This window comes from Vulpes vulpes, chromosome 12, assembly GCF_048418805.1.
Source record: "Vulpes vulpes isolate BD-2025 chromosome 12, VulVul3, whole genome shotgun sequence".
Lineage (NCBI taxonomy): Eukaryota > Metazoa > Chordata > Mammalia > Carnivora > Canidae > Vulpes > Vulpes vulpes.
The window spans coordinates 152,524,184-152,544,664 of NC_132791.1; the positions used below are offsets into that span (position 1 = coordinate 152,524,184).

Below are 20,481 nucleotides of genomic sequence, written 5' to 3' on the forward strand. Positions count from 1 at the left end.
CAGGAGTCCCAAAGGACAGACCATACACAATGGCAATGAGAAATGTCCTCGTGAGAGAGGTATCAGCATGCCTATGAAGTTCAGAGGGGGCTCTCTTCTGCAGGCCTGGGATGATGGGAAGAGAAGCAATCACAGGGCTGGGGTTGGTAATATCTTGGTTGGTAATGACAGCATCCTGAAGCAATAGAAACCAGGTGGTGGCTTTAACCATGAGAAGCCTGGAGGCTGTAATTACTATAATAGCTGGCAAGTTAAGAGGGGCTGCACAGGGGACTTGATCCTCAGAGGCTTTTAAGGTATTTAATAGTACAAGGTGTCTCTAGGGAAAAACAGACAGGCAGCCAGTAGGGTGCTGCTTAATATCTATTCAAAAAGAAGGCAAGAATAGAGAAGCAGGAGTCTGACAGTGGTTGCTCTAATAAAAAGGTCATGCTTCTTGCTGAGTTCTCAGATCTAAGTCAATCTTCAGACCAAGACCACAGAATCTATTGACTAAAGAGGGGGTTGGGTCCTTAGGCAGGACCCTGCAACCCTGAAACAAACATTTACTACAGTGATTACTCTATGGCCTATGACCATTTTCACAGCTAACTATATGTTGGGGAAACAAACACCCAGAAATTTTGCAGGACCTGAATGAGTCTTGTTACCCAGAAACCCAAAGTGTTATCATGGGCCCTCTGTAAGAGTGGGGACTTATGGAGGTCAGGTAATAAACAGAGTCCTGGATAACATCCAGCTTACCTTGAGTCCACGGGAACATAGACCCATCCACTGGTCTTACCTCAGCCCCTGAGTGCATAATTGGGACTATATATTGAGAGCAAGCTCCACATTATGTCCCTGGTCTTGAGTTCATGGTGGGGAAAACCAAGTGAAAGCCACTAAAACTGTCCCTTCCCTACTGAGTTGAGATAATCAGCCAAAGCAATATTTCATCCAAGGGGAAAGGATGACGATGGTAGAGATTAATGCCACCATTAAAGACCTAAAGGATACAAGGTAGTTGTTCCTCTCACATCTTCATTTAATTTGCCAGTCTGGCTCCTTCAGAAACCATGAGAATGGTTTATAGACAACTGTGGATTTAACTACATAGTAGACCTGATGATAGTCATTGTATCATCTTGGTGATCTGTCTTAATACAGATCTCCAGTCCAAAGGGATCTGGACCATCTGCACATCCCAGAGAACCGCACCCCATCTGTTATACTGATAACAACATGCTGAACAGGCATCCTGAGCAAGAGATAGCTTGTATATTGGAACATTTGGTGAGGCACATGCACTTCAGATAAACCCATGAAGATTCAGGGACCTGCAACTTCAGATTTTTTGTTTTTGGGTTTTTTTTTTTTAGATTTTTAATTTATTTATTCATGAGACACACACACACACACACACACACACAGAGGGAAAGACATAGGCAGAGGGAGAAGCAGGCTCCCTGCAGGGAGCCCGATGCAGGCCTCAATTCCAGGACCCCAGGATCACGACCTGAGCCGAAGACAGACGCTCAACCACCGAGCGACCCAGGAGTCCCTGCTGCTTCAATGTTTAGGGAACCAATGGTCAGGGATCTGCCAAGATAGTTCCTTCAAAGTAAAAGACAAGTTTATAAAACACAAATAAGGGAGGCAAAGAAATCATTGCTTATAATCTTGTAAATCCTCTAAAACTGTTTATAGTGTTTATCAAGATGTTTTTCATCATGCATTGAAAATACATATAACATACTGCTGTAGCATCATACCACTATCTGATACCGTGTTTATTTACCTGTTTGCTTGCTGACTGCCTAGATTTCCTCGCCGGGATACAAGCTCCATGAACGTCACATCTCTACCTGGTTCCCTGCTGTACCCCTGGCACCTAGAACGCCCTTGGTGCTGGCTATTTTTTGGTGGCATAAATGGAACATACTGTACACATTGTTTTGTGGCTAGCTAATTTCCAGTGACTTCCAGATGCTTCATTGTTCTCAAAATGTGCCATTTCAGAGGTCACACGAAAGCAGAGAATTCTCTCGCTCCAAAGACTACTTCTATCATTGCAACTTCACAACCAAGAAGCCTTCGTCCTTTGGCAGCCCTCGAGTCTCCTTTGCTTTGGCCAGGACTGCCTGAGAATCTTGAGCAGTCACACCTTTGCCTGGATCATTCTTTTTTTTTTTTTAAGCAATATATAATGCTTGCTTGCTTGCTTGCTTGCTTGCTTTATTTATTTATTTATTTATTTAATTTATTTATTTTTAATTGGAGTTCAATTTGCCAACATATAGCATAAACACCCAGTGCTCATCCCATCAAGCCCATCAAGGATCATTCTTTAGAGGTCCCGAGAGTCAGGTTCCTGGACAGGAGTGAGGACCAGCCAGGGCCGACCGCCCAGCCCGCAGCCACGTCCCTCCTCCGGCCGCGCGGGGGCGCCAGCGCGCCACAGTGGCTCCCGGTCCGCCGCCGCGGGGAGGGCCACTCTGGGCGGGTGTGGCGACTGCCCGCGGTGGGCGGAGCCAAAGGCGCCCGGGCCCGGGCAGAGGGCAGGAAGTGAGGGGGCGGGGCTTCTGGGGCGGGGTGTGCGCTTGCGCAGGAGCCCGGCCGGAGGAGTCTCGGCGTTCGCCGCTGCTGGGGTCTGTCCTGGCGGGACGCCTCCGCTCTTGGTTTAGGAGTTGGGGTGGGAGAACTTCCAGGGGGAGGCTGAGGGGGGCACTTGGGGGCAGGGGCGTCCGGCGTGGGCGGGCAGGGGGCAGGGGGAAGAGGAGGGGGGAGGGTCCAGCCTCGCCGCCCCCCCCCCCCCCCCGGGGATGCGCAGGGGCCCGGGTGCTGCGCTGCCAACCTGGGGGGTGTAAGTGCGCAGGTGGACTTGGTGTCGGGGGGTGCCCAGCCTCTCCCCTCTGCCTTCCTTTCTCATTTGCGGCTCCTTTTTAATTTTTTTAATTTTTAAAATTTTTTTAATTTTTAATTTTTTTAATTTTTAATTTTAAATAGTATTGACGCAGCGTGGGGTGCCTCGGACCAACACCTTCACCTGCGGAAAACCGCTTCTAGCGGCCTAAAGCGACTCGGGGGGCGGGGGGGGCCCCTCCCTTAGCTTTGCAAAGTTTCCTACCTAAACCCTGTGCAGCGAAGAGCTGAGCACGTCCTCGTCTCTAAACGGTTCTAGGCAGTTGTGATAATTTCTTCACGAACCAGTCTGCAAGAAGTCACTTTTTAAAAAAAAAAATATATATTTTTTTTAAATATTTTTTTTATTTTTATTTTTTAAAATATTTTATCTATCATTCATGAAAGACACAGGGAGAGAAAGAGGAGAGACACAGGCAGAGGGAGACGCAGGCTCCACGCAGGGAGCCCGACGCAGGACTTGATCCCAGGTCTCCGGGGTCAGGATCTGGGCTGCAGGCAGGTGCTCAACCACTGAGCCACCTGGGCTGTCGCCCCCCCCCCCCCCCCCAGGAGTCACATTTTATGGCTTTTAAATAATGCCACTGGCCTGTGTAGAACAGAGCAGCAGTTTAACTGCACCGTGGAGCCTCAATGAGAAATTTTAGTCCAGGGTTGGGGGGGTTGCGATGAAGACCCCTCATTTGGAATTCAGGGATTGATCAACTATCACCACTGCCACCGATGCCATGTGGCCCTCGCTCCAGTGATGCAGACTTATAACATGCATCAGCTCGGCCACGGGGAAGGGGTGCGGTCTGACATTTGAAAGCTTGAAACCCAAGTCTGTTGCCTTCCTATTTATTTATTTATTTATTTATTTATTTATTTACTTATTTATTTATTTAAAGGCTTTCCATCATGTGTACACTTTGCTTGAATGATTAAAAGTACATGTCCTATTTTTTTTTCTTTTTGCCAGTCTGACAGCTGTTTCCATAGAAACTAGAGAAGAAATAGTCATTTTCAGCAGACTTGTGAAAACCGTCTTCCAGGCTTCAGCCGTGAGCGCCAGTGAGTGCTGTACTTGCTCATTCTGAGACAGTACTTAAAGGAACTCAGGATCTGAAATGTTCTTAGGCTAACCATCCAGATTGTTTAATTTTCCTCACCTCGTTAATTTTGTAGTCTTAGAGGTTTGCCAGCTATGTTTGTTGGCCTGGCACGGTTCTTTGAAGAGGATGTGTCAACCCTGATTCTTTTTTAGGCTGGGTGTAGCCTGGTGTTGGCTCTTGGAAGATGTATAAATAGATTTCTTTCCCCTTTCTTGAGGATAAACCACGCATCGCAAAATATCAGGCACTGTTTCTGTTCTAAATGACGCTTGATTGTCAGTGATACAAATGAAAATGTTTTTAGTTATGTTCATGTGATGTTTGGAGCTTTTGCTTATACTTTCTGGGAGAGACTTTTTTTTTTTTTTTTAAAGATTCCACATAAGTCTTGAGGGATGATCAAGAGTTGCTTGCTGTAATTACAGAGCTAAGCAGTGTAATAAATGTGCATAGAAATAGAGATGAGAGCTTTTCTGAGGGGTGTTGGTAAATCAGTGGGTCTGGAGCTTAGGAATGGGTAGGAGCTGGGGGAAGGTGCCTGGAGAAGTAGTGGGAGGTGGCATCATGAGAGGCCTGGTCTTCCATGTAGAGGAGTTCACTGAAACCGATAGAAACTGTTGGAAATTATAAAAATAGTTGCCTTTTTGGTTTTGGGGCTTATAAGAGTAATAATACATCCTTGTAAACATTTAAACAGCACAGAAATACATGAGGAGAATACTAAATCCTTTACACCTACCATTTTGCCACTCAAAGTAATCACAATGAATGGTTTGCTACGTTTTACTTTAGATTTTTAATTTCTATTTGTATATACTAGCATATTTCAGCATTACTATTTTTTGCAAATTGGGCAGAGATTTTTGTCTTCTTTATTTCCTGTGGTATCTCCAGCATCCAGAATGGCATGTGATATGGCATGTAGGAGGCACTCATTAAATATTTAATGAATGAATAACATCATTCAGAGGTCAAAAACTGAGTGGGGTCTGGTGTATGTGTTTGGCCAAGGTGGTTAAAAACTTTGTTTTCTTTTTTAAGTTTGTTGCCAGCATTTTAAAACTGATAACTTTAATTAAAAGTTTGAATTACTGTCTTTTGAAAATATTGAACTGTTTGGTAACACTAAGCTCAAGTTCCATTACACTTGTACCTTCCTTGTATGGGCATGAATTTGCGTTTATATCACTATGGCTTTGCCTGGACCCTACCGACTGGACCCAACAGTGCACTGTTAACTATAGTAGCACTAGTCACCGATGGCCATTTTGTTTTAAATTAACTAAAGTTAATTAAAAATTCTGTTGCTCAGTCACACCAGCCGCATTTCAAGCGATATAGTACAGTAGCCATAGGTGGGAGATACCATATTGGACAACAGAGACACATTTCCATAATTGTAGACATTTCTGTTGTGCAGGGCTGGTTTACACATCTGAGTTTGCCGTTCCTGACCTATAGAATTCTTGCAAGTAGCATTTGTTGTTATTTTTAAGGTTTGTGTCTCTTTGTCATTACACAAATCTCCATTTTTAAAAATGGCTGCATAGTATTTAGCATTGTAGGACTTCATGTGAGTTGTGGGAGTAGGATTCTGTTGTCTGATTTTGCGTTTTAGAAAGACTGCTTTAGTTCTTGTTTGGGGGTGAGAAATGAACTAGGCAGATAGGAGTTGGTTGTTTAATAGGCAGAGACATTGGAGGGTATGTAGTAATCTACAGCCTAAAGCCACAGAGCCCAGGAAGGGCTAGGTTGAGATAAATTGACATGACTGATTTAATGTGGATTGAGGTCTTTTGTATGGTAAAGTCACTGCAGAGATAATCCAGTACTAATCTGGAACTGATTCAGTGTTGAAAATTGGGAATTCAGCTTTGCAAAGTCTAGAAGAAACCCTTAGCTAATTCTAGTAAGCAGCATGTATAATATTAAAATGTTATCAGCTTGCATGTAAAACAAGTGTAACTGTTTTATGCCTGTAATTTTTTTTTTTTAAGATTTTATTTATTTATTCTTGAGAGACACACAGAGAGAGGCAGAGACATAGGCAGAGGGAAAAGCAGACTCTCTGCAGGGAGCCGGATGCTGAACTCTATCCCAGACCCCTGGGGTGTGATCTGAAGGCAGACCCTCAACAGCTGAGCCACCCAGGCGTCCCTGCCCTATAACTTAAGTTTAAGTTTCTTAGATACAGAAACCCTTTGAGAGAGAATTGTTTGAGGAAGAAAGTAAAAGGTCATAAAGCTCAGTTAAATTTAGGAAGTACAATGGATTCTTGGGAACTAGGAAAGTATGAATCTTGCTCCCTCTCTTTCTGTCCCTGAGGCTTCATGATCTTTTATTTTATGCACATTGATTCCATTGTCCTTTTTGTTGATCCACTTCTCTTTTGCAAAGGTTTTTGTTTACAGTTCTTGCTTGCAGATTGCTTTGTGTTACCATGACACCAACTATAACCCCAGTTTATACATGCCCTTACTCCTTTGCCTGATACTGCCTCACCTCTATGTCAGATATCCTAGCTCTGTGGCCAATGTCAGGGGTCACTGGGGAAGAGTGACAGTCGGCCTATCCCTTAAATTGAGGTTTTAGGATGCCCTTATAAAAGGGGAGTGCGATTGAGCAAGTGTCTGAAGCTTACCTCCTATAGTAAAAGAATGTGGATTTGTGTTGTTTTTGCAGTTTGACTTCTAGCAGATGACTTTTTTTTTTTTTTTAAAGATTTTATTTATTTATTCATGAGACAGAAAGAGAGACACAGGCAGATGGAGAAGTAGGCTCCCCGCAGGAGCCCGATGTGGGACTGGATCCCAGACCCTGGGGTCATACCCTGAGTCAAAGGCAGACCCTCAACCGCTGAGCCACCCAGGCATCCCTGACTTTCTGTTTTTAAACCTTAAGTATACTTTCCCATTTGAAACAGTTTTTTCTGCATCTGCCCAAATGGCCTAAAAAATAATAGTTGCCTTGAACTATTCTGCTATTCATGGATGTCCTTTCTTTTTAAAAAATTTATATAGTGCATAACACTTAATGAAGAACTATATTGTCCGCTACTAAGTAGTCTTAGGTACCTTTGCCCTCCTCTATTAGATAACATCCATGAGGGCAGGGATTGTATTTTATGCTGCATGTGTAAGTCACAAGTCACCTAGCCAATGAAGAACCTTACTAGCTACTAAAATTTAGTTTTGAAATGATTTCTAGGCTTCGGTTTGATTCAGAAAAAGAAAAGAAAAAACCTAGAAAGTATCTTGTTAATGACATCAGATTATTATGTATCAAGTTTGGACTCATTTAAAATGGATAGTAATTCCAAAAGGTTAACTTGGAGTTAATGTTTACTTAGCATGCCCTTTATTCACATTATATGTTAATAATGTAAGGGTGGAATGTATAAAGTATATAAAAGTTTTGAGTGACTTTCAAATAGTTTGCTGTATAGTTAATACGGTTTTTTAAAACTGGTGTTCTGAAGCATCTTTCTAGATAATATTGTACTAGTCTAGTTTGAGTTAGATTTACATATTTTCCTCCAACTTTTATTATGAAGATTTTGAAACAGAAAAACCAAAAATATTTATTTATTTATCATTTATTTATTTATTTTTTTCCAAAAAGAATTTTAATGAACACATGCATAACCACAATTTAGATGGATGTTAATATTTAACTGCATTGGCTCTATGGGGTGTGTGGTTGTGTGTGTGTGCGTATTTGTTATACAATTTGAAAGTAAATTTTATTCATCATAAAAACATACTTCAGTAAGTACTCAGGTGTAGGATATTCACCTACATAACCACATCATTTTCACCTAATAAGCAGTACTTAACCCTAAAATAACCTAAAAGTAAATCCATGTGCAAATTCCCCCAATAGTACCAATTGTCCTCTAAAGCTGATTTTTTTTCCTTCAAACCAAGATCTATTCAGAGTCCATACATTGCATTTGATTGTTCTTTTTTTAGTATCTTTTGAAAAATAGCTTAAGTGATGTATAATTGATGTAAAATGAATTGTACGTATTTAAGCTGTGTATTATAAGTTTTGTCACATGTGTACACCTGTGAAACTAACACCACAATCAAGATAATGAACATACTCATTACCTCCCAACTTTGTAATTCCTTTCCTGATCTTCTTTACCTTCCTGTCCTCAAGCAATCATTGATCTCTCTGTAACTATAAATTATTTTGCGTTTTCTACAGTTCATATTATAGAGCTGGAATCATAGAATTATGCATGTTTTTGGAGGAAGTACAGTCTGGCTTCTATCACTTGATAGTATATAGAGATAAAATTGCTTTTGTATATTGCTTTTGTATCCTACCCCCTTGCTAAACTCCTTGTAATAACTTTTCTGTAGATTCCTTTGGATTTTTTATATAGATGGTCATGTTATATAGGCATATATAGGCATAAAGACCATTTAGCTTTTATGTTTCTTGTCTGGATGCCATTTATTTAGTTATGCATTTGTTCTGTTGTATTGTTGAGGATCTCCAGTACAATATTGTATTTAAGCGGTGAGAGCAAACATCCTTGCTTTGATCCTAAACTTAGGCAAAAAGTATAGTCTTTAACCAATAAATATGCTGTTGGTTATAGTTTTCTGTAGATGTTTTAGTTTACTGAGAGGGTTTTTTTTTTTTTTTTTTATCAGGGTTGGATGTTCGATTTTATCAAATGCTTTTTCTGTATCTACTGAGATGATCATGTGGTGTTTCTTTTTCAATAAATAGGGTAGATTACATTGATTTATGAATTTTTTACTCAAATTTCCATTCCTGGAACACATCTCAGCTGGTCATGATGTAGTCTTTTTATATATTGTTAAATTTGATTTTCTAAAATCTTTTTTTTTTTTTTAAAGATTTTATTTATTCATTCATAGAGACAGAGAGAGAGGGAGGGAGGGAGGGAGGCAGAGACACAGGCAGAGGGAGAAGCAGGCTTCATGCAGGGACCCCGACGTGGGACTTGATCCCGTGTCTCCAGGATCAGGCCCCGGGCTGCAGGCGGTGCTAAACAGCTGCGCCACCAGGGCTGCCCTAAAATCTTAAGTTTTGTGTCTGTGTTCATGAGAGATACTACTCTATCGTCTTCTTGTAATTTTTTTCCTGGCTTTAGTATCACAGTAATGCTGAATAAAATGCAAAGTATTCCTTTCTTTTCAGTTTCCTGGAAGAGTTTGAATAGAATTATTATTAATTCTTAAATGTTTGATAGAGTTGCCCAGTGAAGCTGTTTGGGCCTGGAGCTTTCTTTGTGGGAAGGTTTTTAAACTATGAGTTCAATTAAAAAAAAAAATAGATATAGGGCTCTTCAGATGTATCCATTTCTTTCTGAGTTAGCTTGGTAGTTTTTGTTTTTCAAGGAGTTGGTCCATTTCATCAAGGATGTCAAATTTAAGATTTTCTCTTCCACTGGTTTTAAGAAATTTGATTAAGATATGCCTTGAAGTAAGTTTCCTTTGTGTTCATTGTTTGTGTGGCTTTTAAATTTCATGGGTTTGTAGGTTTATAGTTTTCATCAAAGTTGGAAAATGTTGGCCACTATTTTTTCAAGTATTTTTGTTTACCATCCCTCCCCTCTTTTCAGGGACTCCAGTTATACATGCATTAGGCCACTTGAGTTATCCTATACTTCACTGATGCTCTGTGCTCTTTTTTTCCCTCTTAGTTTTCTTGGTTTCTATTGATATGTCAAGTTCACAAGTCTTTATTTCATTGTTAAGGTATCTAGTCTGTTAGTCTCATCCAATGTAATTTTCTTGTTTAATTTTTTTTTTTTTTGGATTTTGTTTATTCATGAGAGGTACACAGAGAGAGGCAGAGGCAGAGACATAGGCAGAGGGAGGAGCAGATCCCTGAGGGAGGAATCTGATGCAGGGCTCAATCCCAGGACCCCAGGATCACGCCTTGAGCCAAAGGCAGATGCTCAACCACTAAGTCACCCAGTCGTCCCTCATCCAATATAATTTTCATCAAAGACACTGTAGTTTTCTTGTCTAGAAGTTGAGTGTAGTTCTATTAAAAAAACATATTCCATGTCTCTACTTTAAATTCTCAGATTTTTCTTTTAAGTTCTTAAAGACATGGAATGTAGTTGTAATAACTACTTTAATATCCTTACCTATCAATGCTGTCATTCATGTTACTTAGGAGTGAGTTTTTATTAATATTTTTCATAATCATGGTTCACATATCCTATATCTTTGCTGCCTGGTAATTTTTAATTATAAATTGTACCTTATTAAATGGTGGGGTTTTTTTTTCTTTTTTCTTTTTTATATTCTTGTAACTAATTTTGAGCTTTTTTCTAGGATGTGGAGAAGTTCCTTAGAAACAGTTTGATCATTTTGAGTATTGCTTTTAATCTTTGTTAGGTAGGGTCAGAGTAGCTTTTAGTCTGGGACTAATTTTTCTCTAATGAGGTAAAACCCTTCTGAGTACACTGGTGCCCCAGGAATTCAAAGGTTTTCCACTTTGAAAGATAGAAATCGGCACTACACTCTGCCCTCCTTGAGCCCTGAATTTTGCTCCTCTAATCCTGTCAGGTGATTCTTTCCCATCTCCAGGGACTTTCCTCACATGAGTGAGTGCCCTGTTTAGAACTGAGATGAGTACTGGAGGCAGATTTTCCTGCACAACACCCTCTGGAGTTCTTTCCCTGCACAGTCTTCTCTTGTATTGCATTCTGTGGGGTCTAGCTACTGTGGCCTGCTTGAACTCCCAGCTTCACCTCTCCAATTTAGGAGTGCTGTTGGGCTGGGCTAGGCTTCCCCTCTCTACTTAGTGGCCTGGAAACTCTCCAGGCAGGAAGCAGGGGCAATTGTAGGGCTCATCACATTTGTTTCCCATCACTCAGGGGTCACTGGTCTTCATTGTCTAATGTCTAATGTGTTGAAACCATTGTTTTATTATTCTCTTTGTTCAGTGGAAGGATAAGTCTGGTTCCTTTTATTCCATCTTGCCCCCATTCAGAAGTGTGAGGATTATATTTGAAAGGATCAGGTTTCTATTTTAAAAAATACATTTTAAAACTTAGATTTTACTATTCCTTTACATGCTTTTTCCTCCTACTTACTGCCAGTTCCTAAAACCTGTGGTTATTTTTGCTTAATCCATTTCTTAATTCTCCTGTAATTTAGCTGTTAAAATAAAAACAGACTTCCCCCAACTAAAACTCAAAAACGAAAAGAAAAAAATCCAAGTTTCTAGAGTATGTGTCAGAGTAAAAAAAAGTGGGTAAAACCTGTTTGTTTTGCATTGCCGACAGGCATTACTGAGGGATGGTGGTGGAAACCTAAGGTAATTCAGTCTGAGATGTGTTAAGGGAAGAACAATTGACACACCTGTTTCTTAAGGGTTATGTTCCAGGCTTTGTAAATAAGTATTTTCCAGAGATATTTAGAACTTATTTTTTGTGTGTGTGTGTTTCAGATAATCAAGGAGAAGAAAGATGAGCTTCATCTGTGGACTGCAATATGCTACTAGAAACTGTGTTTTCTTCCGAATACATTTGCTGACCAACTGGAGAAGATGTAACACACTAACTGTGACCTCACCAGACTGTCATCAAGTACACATTAGTCAGATAGTTAATAAGTGTCAGGGTCTGGAAGTGAATCAGTGTGATAGGTTGACTTTTCTGCCTGAAAATTTTTATTTCTGTAGGACTTTTAATAACAAACGACCGAAATGCCTCTTGAGCACGAGATGTAAGGAATTTGGGATGGTTACCCCAAACTGTACTGCGTGGAATGGCTCTTTTTCGAGACAGCTACTGATAAAAGAAGTTGCAGGATTTCCTGCCCTTTCACTATTGCATCCTTTAAACTGTCTTCCCAAAAGAGACACCAGGAGTTTCCACACTTCTCCTCGGTTTCAAGCTGCTCCAGTTCCTCTCTTGTTGATACTTCTTAAACCAGTGCAGAAACTATTTGCAATCATTGTAGGCAGGTAAAAAGCTTTTAAAAAATAAACTTTTATATTAAAAACTATATTTTTATTATAAACTATATATTTTTTTTAATTTTTATTTATTTATGATAGTCACAGAGAGAGAGAGAGAGAGGCAGAGACACAGGCAGAGGGAGAAGCAGGCTCCATGCACCGAGAGCCCGACGTGGGATTCGATCCCGGGTCTCCAGGATCGCGCCCTGGGCCAAAGGCAGGCGCTAAACTGCTGCGCCACCCAGGGATCCCTATAAACTATATTTTTAATGAAAACTTGTTAGATTTCCCATTTTCCATATTTAGCTCAAAATTAAGTTTCTGAACAATTGGTTCTACCCAGTTTTGTTAAGTATGGTTTAGTAATCTTGAAATAATTTACTGCATATTATTTTTTTAAAGATTTTATTTATTTATTTATTTATTTATTTATTTATTTATTTATTTATTTATTTATTGACAGCGCAGGGGGTAGAGAGAGAGAGAATCCTAAGTATACTCTGTGCTGAGCATGGAGCCTGACACAGGGTTCGATCCCATGACCCTGAGATCAAGAACTGAGCCAGATTCAAGAATAGAATGCTTAACTGACTGAGCCACCCAGGTGCCCTAATTTATTGTATATTATAGTATAAAAATATCTCTAAGAAATTTTATAGACACTTTTTAAAGAATCTTATGTTTATGATTATAAAAATGAGAAATGTTGGTTATGGCTTGTGTGTAAGAATAGTAACAAACATGTTAAGTTTATGGAATCTGAGGCAATGTGTCATGAAACTGAAGAACTTCACTTACTTAAGAATGGGCTCCTTCCTAGCCAAGTTAACACTTAATTGCTATTTATTTTTCTTTTATTTAAATTTTTTTTATTAATTTATTCATGAGAGACACACAGAAAGAGGCAGAGACATAGGCAGAGGGAGAAGCAGGCTTCCTGCGGGGAGCCTGATGTGGGACTTGATCCCAGGTCTCCAGGATCACACCCTGAGCCAAAGGCAGATGCTCAACCGCTGAGCCACCCAGGTGTCCCTAATTAGTATTTATTTATTTCTTCTATTTCCAGCACATCTTTGTTATTTTCTCTTGGGTACTCCTTCATAATAATTACATTTTTATAGCTAAATAATACTTTAATTTAAACCTTCTCCCCTAAATAATCTTGTTTTCTCTTATTTGCTCCATGAAGATTGAAGAAAGGTAAAGTTAAGCATTGTTTCTTCATCAAGCTTTCTTATATTTGATGACTATGAAGGCCCTTCTAGCCTTCCTCCTCCCATACTAACCAAACCAATTTTCTTTTTATCAGAAATTGAGAACTTGTACTCTCTAATGTATTGTGTTCCTAAGATTTGACATTGGCACTCAGAAAAAATACAGCTGTGTTAGCTCTTTTTTTTTTTTTTTTTTAAGATTTTATTTACTTATTCATGAGAGACAGAGAGAGGCAGAGACACAGGCAGAGGGAGAAGCAGGCTCCCTGCAGGGAGCCCGATGTGGGACTCCATCCTGGGTCTCCAGGATCAGGCCCTGGGCTGAAGGTGGCACTAAACCGCTGAGCCACTGGGGCTGCCCCTGTGTTAGCTCTGAATGTAAGTAATGGCTGTCAAAGAAAATCAGAGCTAGCCCACAGTTAAAGCAGTAAACATTTTATGCAGGACTGTTGCAGTAGGGGAAGAGACCTAAGTATAGAACCAGAGTTAATTTTGAATACAGCATGGGTAAGTGGGAATTTATAGCCAAGGTGAGGTTTGGTGGATGGAAAATTAGTAAGAGAAAATACCAGGAGTACGGGGTGGTTCTCCCTGACCTGACCCTACGAGGCTTTTTGCTGAAGGCAGAGGCAGAGGCTGAGGGTCAGACATGACTTGGAGGCTGGTGAATGATGAGGAACCTGATCAGATTCTGAGGGTAATCAGATATGAAGGGTGGGGGGTTCTGGCTAAACTGATTTAGCGGGATTCTTGCTGAAAACTGGACAATGAAGAGATGAGATACAGAAGTCCAAAGGTGAGGCCTAGTTGAAAAAAGTTCAGGGGAGCCTGAGTAGAGTCTGATGGAAGAGAGAATCTTTGTCACAACTCAGCCCAGGTTCTTAGGCCAATGGCTCTTTTCATCCTTTTTAATCATTATTTTTAACTTTTTGTTGATTTTACTATTATAATGACATTTTTTAAGCTGTGTTATCATCTTAATTTTAAGCAGAAAATAAGTCACATATAGTTTTTTTTTTTTTTTAAGATTTTTTTTATTTATTCATGAGAGACACACAGAGAGAGGCAGAGACACAGACAGAGGGAGAAACAGGCTCCATGCAGGAGCCCGATGTGGGACTTGATCCTGGGTCTCCAAGATCACTTCCTGGGCTGAAGACGGATGCTCAACTACTGACCCACCCAGGCATCCCTATAGTTAGTTTTAAGTAGAAAATAAGTCTCTTCAGCTTGAAACACTTTGAGGCATTTTAAGTGTATCACTTAATAAAATTAAGATAACTTGAAGTTATTTTATAAGATGAATTTTGTCAAGAGAATGATGTATGTATCTTAAGTTTTTGTTGTGATTTCACAGATGAACTTAGGAGGAAAAAGTTTGTCCCAGTGTTGAAAACATTGCTTGTCAAAATGTCTGTGAACCCTGATAACCAGCAGAGAGTATTGTTGCCTGGTAGGAAGTGGACCTCCTCATGTGTTAGCTGTACAGTCTCTTATTTCCTTATTTTTAAAAAAGACTTTATTTATTTATTGATTCATGAGACACATAGAGAGAGAGGCAGAGACAGAGGCAGAGGGAGAAGCAGGTTCCCTGCGGGGAGCCTGATGCTGGACTCAATTCCAGGACCCTGGGATCATGCCCTGAGCCAAAGGCAGATGCTCAACTACTGAGCCACGCAGGTGTTCCTCTTATTTCCTTATTTACAGTGTTTATGCTCTTCTCCTTTGTCGCGTTCTTGGGGGAATAGTGTTTTTTTTGGTAGTGAGCAATAGTTATTTCTAAAACTCAGTGCTGAGGTTGTTTCCTTAGTACCTTGCTTGAAGTCCTGGCAGATTGTGCCAGAATTCTGATGACCAGTAGGGAGGATCATGGTTAGAGGTATAGATTATTGTACCATAACCCCCTCAAAAGCGTGTTAGGGCAGTTCATTCCTATTAAGTGGTTAAGTACTCTGACTCTGGAGTCACACTGTCTTAGCTGGTTACTTCTGCAACCTTGGACAAGTTGCTTTGCTCAGTATTCTCTTCTGAAACAGGGTTAATGTGAAGGTTAAAAGAGATGACCTATATATAATGACTAGAATAGTAGTTTGCATGTAGTAAACAGTCAATAAATGTTAACTAATGGTAGTTGTGTAAAATTGCTATTCCTTTATTGTTCATCTTTAAAAAAACTTAAGAAAATTTAAGTGAACATTAGAATTTTTTTAACACTAGAATTTTTAATTATAGTTCTATATAACTGAATACTTTTTCATTATTTAGCCAAGAATTGTATAAATTGAAAAAATTCATCTACACGGAGAAATATATCACAAAAATTCAAGTGTTTGATGACGTAAAATCCTAGCATAAGATTAAGTTTTGGTGATATGTGCTGATACTATTGTCAGAACTTTGAATTTTTTTTCTGCTCTAGGGGCATAAGGAAATGGTGGCAGGCACTTCCTCCTAACAAGAAGGAGCTATTTAAAGAAAGTTTAAGAAAGAATAAATGGAAGTTACTCCTTTGTTTCGGTAGTTTTGGATTGCTCTTTGTAGTGTTTTATTTTACTCACCTGGAAGTCAGTCCTGTCACAGGAAGGAGCAAGTTACTATTATTGGGGAAAGAACATTTCAGACTTTTATCAGAATTGGAATACGAAGCAGTAAGTAGTATGAATTGTTTGTAATTAGATTGCTTAATATAATACTCAAAGCCGGAAAAATTTCTTAAGTATGAAAGAGGCACTACTTTTTTGTTAGTCTTTGATAGAAAATTAACATTTTCCTGAAAGGCCTCCAACCGTTCATACTCAGTATTCCAACTGCCTACGTTGCTTTTCTTCTCATTTCTTCCTTCTCATGACATGTCACCTTGAATGTCACTTTCTCAGGAAAGCCTTCCTTGATTATCCAGACTGGGTTAGGCAGGTTGGCTACAGTAGGCTTTGAGGGTATACTTCATACAGACTAAATTATAAATCAGCTCATTTGTAATTGTGTCCAGTGGTGGCTATATTGGGGTCAGGACTCCTACTTTTATTTTCTTGCTTTTTTTTTTTTTTTTTTTAAGATTACTTATTTATCCATAAGAGACACAGCAAGAGGGCAGAGACATAGGCAGAGGGAGAAGCAGGCTCCATGCAGGCAGCCCGATGTGGGACTCAATCCTGGGACTCCGGGATCATGCCCTGAGCCAAAGGCAGACGCACAACCACTGAGCCACCCAGGTGTCCCACCTACTTTTATTTTCCTTGCATACTGTGCTTTTCTTTTAAATCACTTATCATGAGGGTAACAATAATTATTTGCATAATTATTTATTTGCTGATCTGTCTCCTTTGTTAGACTAAGCTCTGGGAACAGAGGCCTGTCTGTTTTATCATTTTATCTTAAGTACTAGCACAACGTACAAAGTAGTGCTTAGTATGTATTTTTTGGATAAGTAGGTATGTAATAGAATTTTTATACCTTGAAAGTAATGTAGAATAAGATTTTTTCCCCCAAAACATCATTTTCAATTTATTATAAAATTTATTATATTTTTATATAATAAATATATTTTATTATATATTAATATATATTTATATTTATTTATAAATATATTTATAAATTTATAAATAAATTTATTTATATTTAAATATATATTTATTATATATTAAATATATTTTATTATATTTTATTATTTTATTTTATTATATTTTTTGAATGCAAATTAAAGTTGTAATTCAGAAGTCTCAACTCCTTAGCAAATACAAGTTAAGCATTTTATACCACTAGTGAGTTTCTTGAGGATAGATCCTCTTTGACTAGTTCTTAGTGCACACATAGTATGTGCTCAATTAGTATATGTTGAATTAAAGTCTCGTAGTCTCACTTGACAGCTTTGGTGTGGCTAAATCTTTGTATTTTTAAATTTCAGTTCAACTTGAGTTTGTCTGTGGAAAGTTACCATTAAAAAAGAAATAACAATGTGTTTTCACTAAAAAGATTGTTCCCAGTAAAGATAAGATGCATCTCTTCTAGTTGAGTTTATACAGAGATTGGAGATGTTTCTTAGAGTAGTCTTGTCTGAAGCAAGTTTGAGGAAAATGTTGTGGAAGGATTGAGACAGGCCTAGTGTTAAATCAGTATGTTCTACCATTTATATCATTTAGAAGCTTTAAAAAATTATATATATATGTTTGTATGTGTTCTTTTTTTAAAGATTTTATTTATTTATTCATGAGATACACAGAGAGAGAGAGAGAGAGAGAGAGGCAGAGAAATAGAGGGAGAAGCAGGCTTCCCTGCAGGGAGCCTGATACAGGACTTGATCCCAGGATGCTGGGATTGTGATCTGAGCCAAAGGCAGACAGACGCTCAACCACTGAACCACCCAGGTACCCCTATTCTTTTTATTTTTTAACCTACAAATGTAATAACTTGCTTGATAGGAAAATTCAGGGATGCCTAGTTGGCTCAGCAGTTGAGCATCTGCCTTTGGCTCAGGGTGTGATCCTGGAGACCAGGGATCAAGTCCCACTTCAGGTTCCCTGCATGGAGCCTGACTGTCCCTCTGCCTATGTCTCTGCCTCTCTCTCTGTGTGTCTCTCATGAATAAATAAACAAAATCATTAAAAAAAAATTCAAGCACACATTTTTATACAGATACTATAAAGCACTATAATTCTATATAATTTTGTTTCATCCACTTCAGAAGGGTTAATATATAATGTTTTTTTGTTGTTTCAGTTTACATTGGTGACTTATGCTTTTTAAAAATGCTATTGATAAAAAGACTGTTTCAGATCCCAATTCTACAAAATCATCTTTTTTTTAAATACATCTCAGGGAAGGTTATCAAGTTCTTGATCCGCATGTAAAAGAAGTTTTACATTTTATGGAAATTAAAGTAATATTTTCAAAACATGTTTAATTTTCCTACACTTGAAAGGGTTTCTTATGGAATATAGCTTCAGAAAAAGTGTCTTCATTTGGTGGCTAGTCTTACTCAACATAGTATAGAGGAAATTGCGTGCCCATTAGTTTTAAAATTTCAGTAATTTCCTTTCATTCTGTGTGAATGAAACACTTTAAAATTAATGAAATGTCTTTTTTTTTTGGTAGAAGTTTAAGTTTTTCAGTAAGTATATAGGGTGTTTTTCTATTCAGTGGGTTATGAAAGTAATTTTCTTTTTGTATTGCACTTCCTTATGTGAAATCTCTGTTCCCCAGGCAATGTTTTGTTTTCTGAAATATTTAGGAAAGTAGGAATCTTAAGCATTTTCTTTCTTTATAGACTAATAGAAAAAGATGAAAGTTTTATTTCAACCAATTTATATGAAAAATATTAGTTAATAGAATTTATTCCATTTGCATTGCCTTTGCATGAATAATTCAATTTAAGGATTTGAGTGTTTAGAATATGTAGATTTTACATAATTAAAAATTAAAATGTTCAACAATAAGTAGCTATATAACTCTTCATAAAGCAATATAAACATTTTGTGGAGCTAAAACTCCTTAAAATAAAGATGACTTTTTAATCTTTCAGTGGATGGAAGAATTTAAAAATGATATGCTCACTGAGAAGGATGCCCGATACCTAATGGTTAAAGAAGTAGTTAATCATTTGATTGAATGCAATAAAGATATTCCAGGGGTCTCTGAGATCAATTGGGTTATCCATGTGGTCGATTCTCCAGATGTAAATGCCTTTGTGCTTCCAGTAAGTAAAAGTACTCACACTAAATTTTTAATTGTTAAATTTAATGTCCTTGTTTTTTTAAGGTGTTCCAGTTGCTTACATTATTTTCTTTATGGTGCAGAATGGACAAGTGTTTATCTTCACTGGACTTTTAAATAGTGTGACTGATATCCATCAACTTTCCTTCCTTCTGGGCCATGAAATAGCACATGCAATACTTGGGCATGCTGTAAGTACCTAGAATGAATGTTTAGTTCTTGAAATACTGCTTTGAAGTTAGCAAGTCAAATCTTTTAAAACTGAATCTTTTCAGGTTTGTTTTTCTTTAAAAGATGGAGTTTTAGTTTTTAGTCATTGACTAACTCTGTTATCTCAAAAAATAAGATTGGCTAATTTTGAGAATTTTTATAGTCTTTAGTATTTGATACCTGGATAATTAGTGTTTCTCTTAAATACTATTTTTATCACCTGTGTCTTTTGCAAAGAAGTAATTATTCTCAACCTCTAATTATTTTAAATTAGATTTTAAACTTCCCATAATTATTAACATACTTGTAGTCTGTTGAGAAAATTAACTATATGAAAGTGATATGACTATTTAAGTGGTTAAATCCTTTTCCTTGCTTTTTTATTCATTCTCAGAGGATGGCTTGGAGCATTTCTGAAAATCTCTGGAATGATATGTCATATATAATTAATGCAGAGTAATAATAATGATACCTTGGCATTTTACAGTTTGCTGAGCTTTTAAATACAAACCTTCTCAATTATAATTTTAATACCATCCTCATTAACTACGTATCTAACATCCCTATATTACATATGAGGAAACTCATGTTAAAAAGATTCTAGATAACTGGAGTAATGTGTCCAACTGGCGAATTGGGACTTTAATCCAGTTCTTCTGTTTGCAAATCCAGCACTGCTTGCTTTTACTGAAGTTACCTGGATACTGGCAGCACCTTTTTTTTTTAATGGATCATAGAATTCAGGTTGATTTATGTTCCTGTGGATACACATTATGTTTGACTTGATGGGTCCAAAAAAACCAATGTATTTGTTTACTCATATATTATTATTCATTAAAAATAAGTATGTCTCTTTTGTCCACATTAATTAGAGAAATTAATTAGAAATACTTCCTGATTGAAAACATGAAGATAAATAGTGAAAGGATCATGAAATGCTATGTTGGAAATGCAAGTAACATTAATTTTAAATGAAAATGATAATGTTATGAATTGCTGTAAAAATCATCTCAAATCCTGTCTATTCCTTAAAGAATTAGTAAATTGAAGTGGGCCACGATTTTACTTTTCTGAAGCATAAATAGGAGTTATCTCCTTTATTTCTTCTGTGGTACAGAAAAATATAAAAAACATTTTCCGTAAACAGATATGTACAAGAATAAATCAAAATAGATGGTGTTTCAAGAAAGGACTTCATCGCTGCAAAATCAATCCATTTTGGTCACTTTAAAAAAATTTAAGAGATGTTCATATTCTGTATCTTTACTTTTCTGGCCTCTAGCTCAGTGCCTCATTCAGCACACTGTTGTCATTCCTATCAGTGGAGGAATGCTAATTAGATAAGGCCTTAAAAATTGAAAATAGTTATTAGTATTTCTTTGTAGAGG

At 38.0% G+C, this 20,481-nt stretch overlaps 1 protein-coding gene across 2 annotated transcripts in view; it reads left to right on the forward strand.

The window, feature by feature from the left end:
* Positions 1–2,557: 2,557 nt before the first annotated feature.
* The window catches only part of OMA1 (OMA1 zinc metallopeptidase), a 71,359-nt gene continuing 53,435 nt past the window's right edge, over positions 2,558–20,481 (forward strand). The window contains exons 1-6 of one of the 2 annotated variants that reach the window (XM_026006994.2): positions 2,558–2,630; positions 3,866–3,957; positions 11,448–11,966; positions 15,594–15,822; positions 18,693–18,866; positions 18,967–19,074. In XM_026006994.2, coding sequence (XP_025862779.2) covers positions 11,467–11,966; positions 15,594–15,822; positions 18,693–18,866; positions 18,967–19,074 — 1,011 coding nt within the window. In that variant the 5' untranslated portion in view covers positions 2,558–2,630; positions 3,866–3,957; positions 11,448–11,466. Of the gene's footprint in view, positions 2,631–3,865; positions 3,958–11,447; positions 11,967–13,050; positions 13,161–15,593; positions 15,823–18,692; positions 18,867–18,966; positions 19,075–20,481 lie in introns of those variants that run through there. The other variant, XM_026006995.2, reaches the window with a different exon arrangement.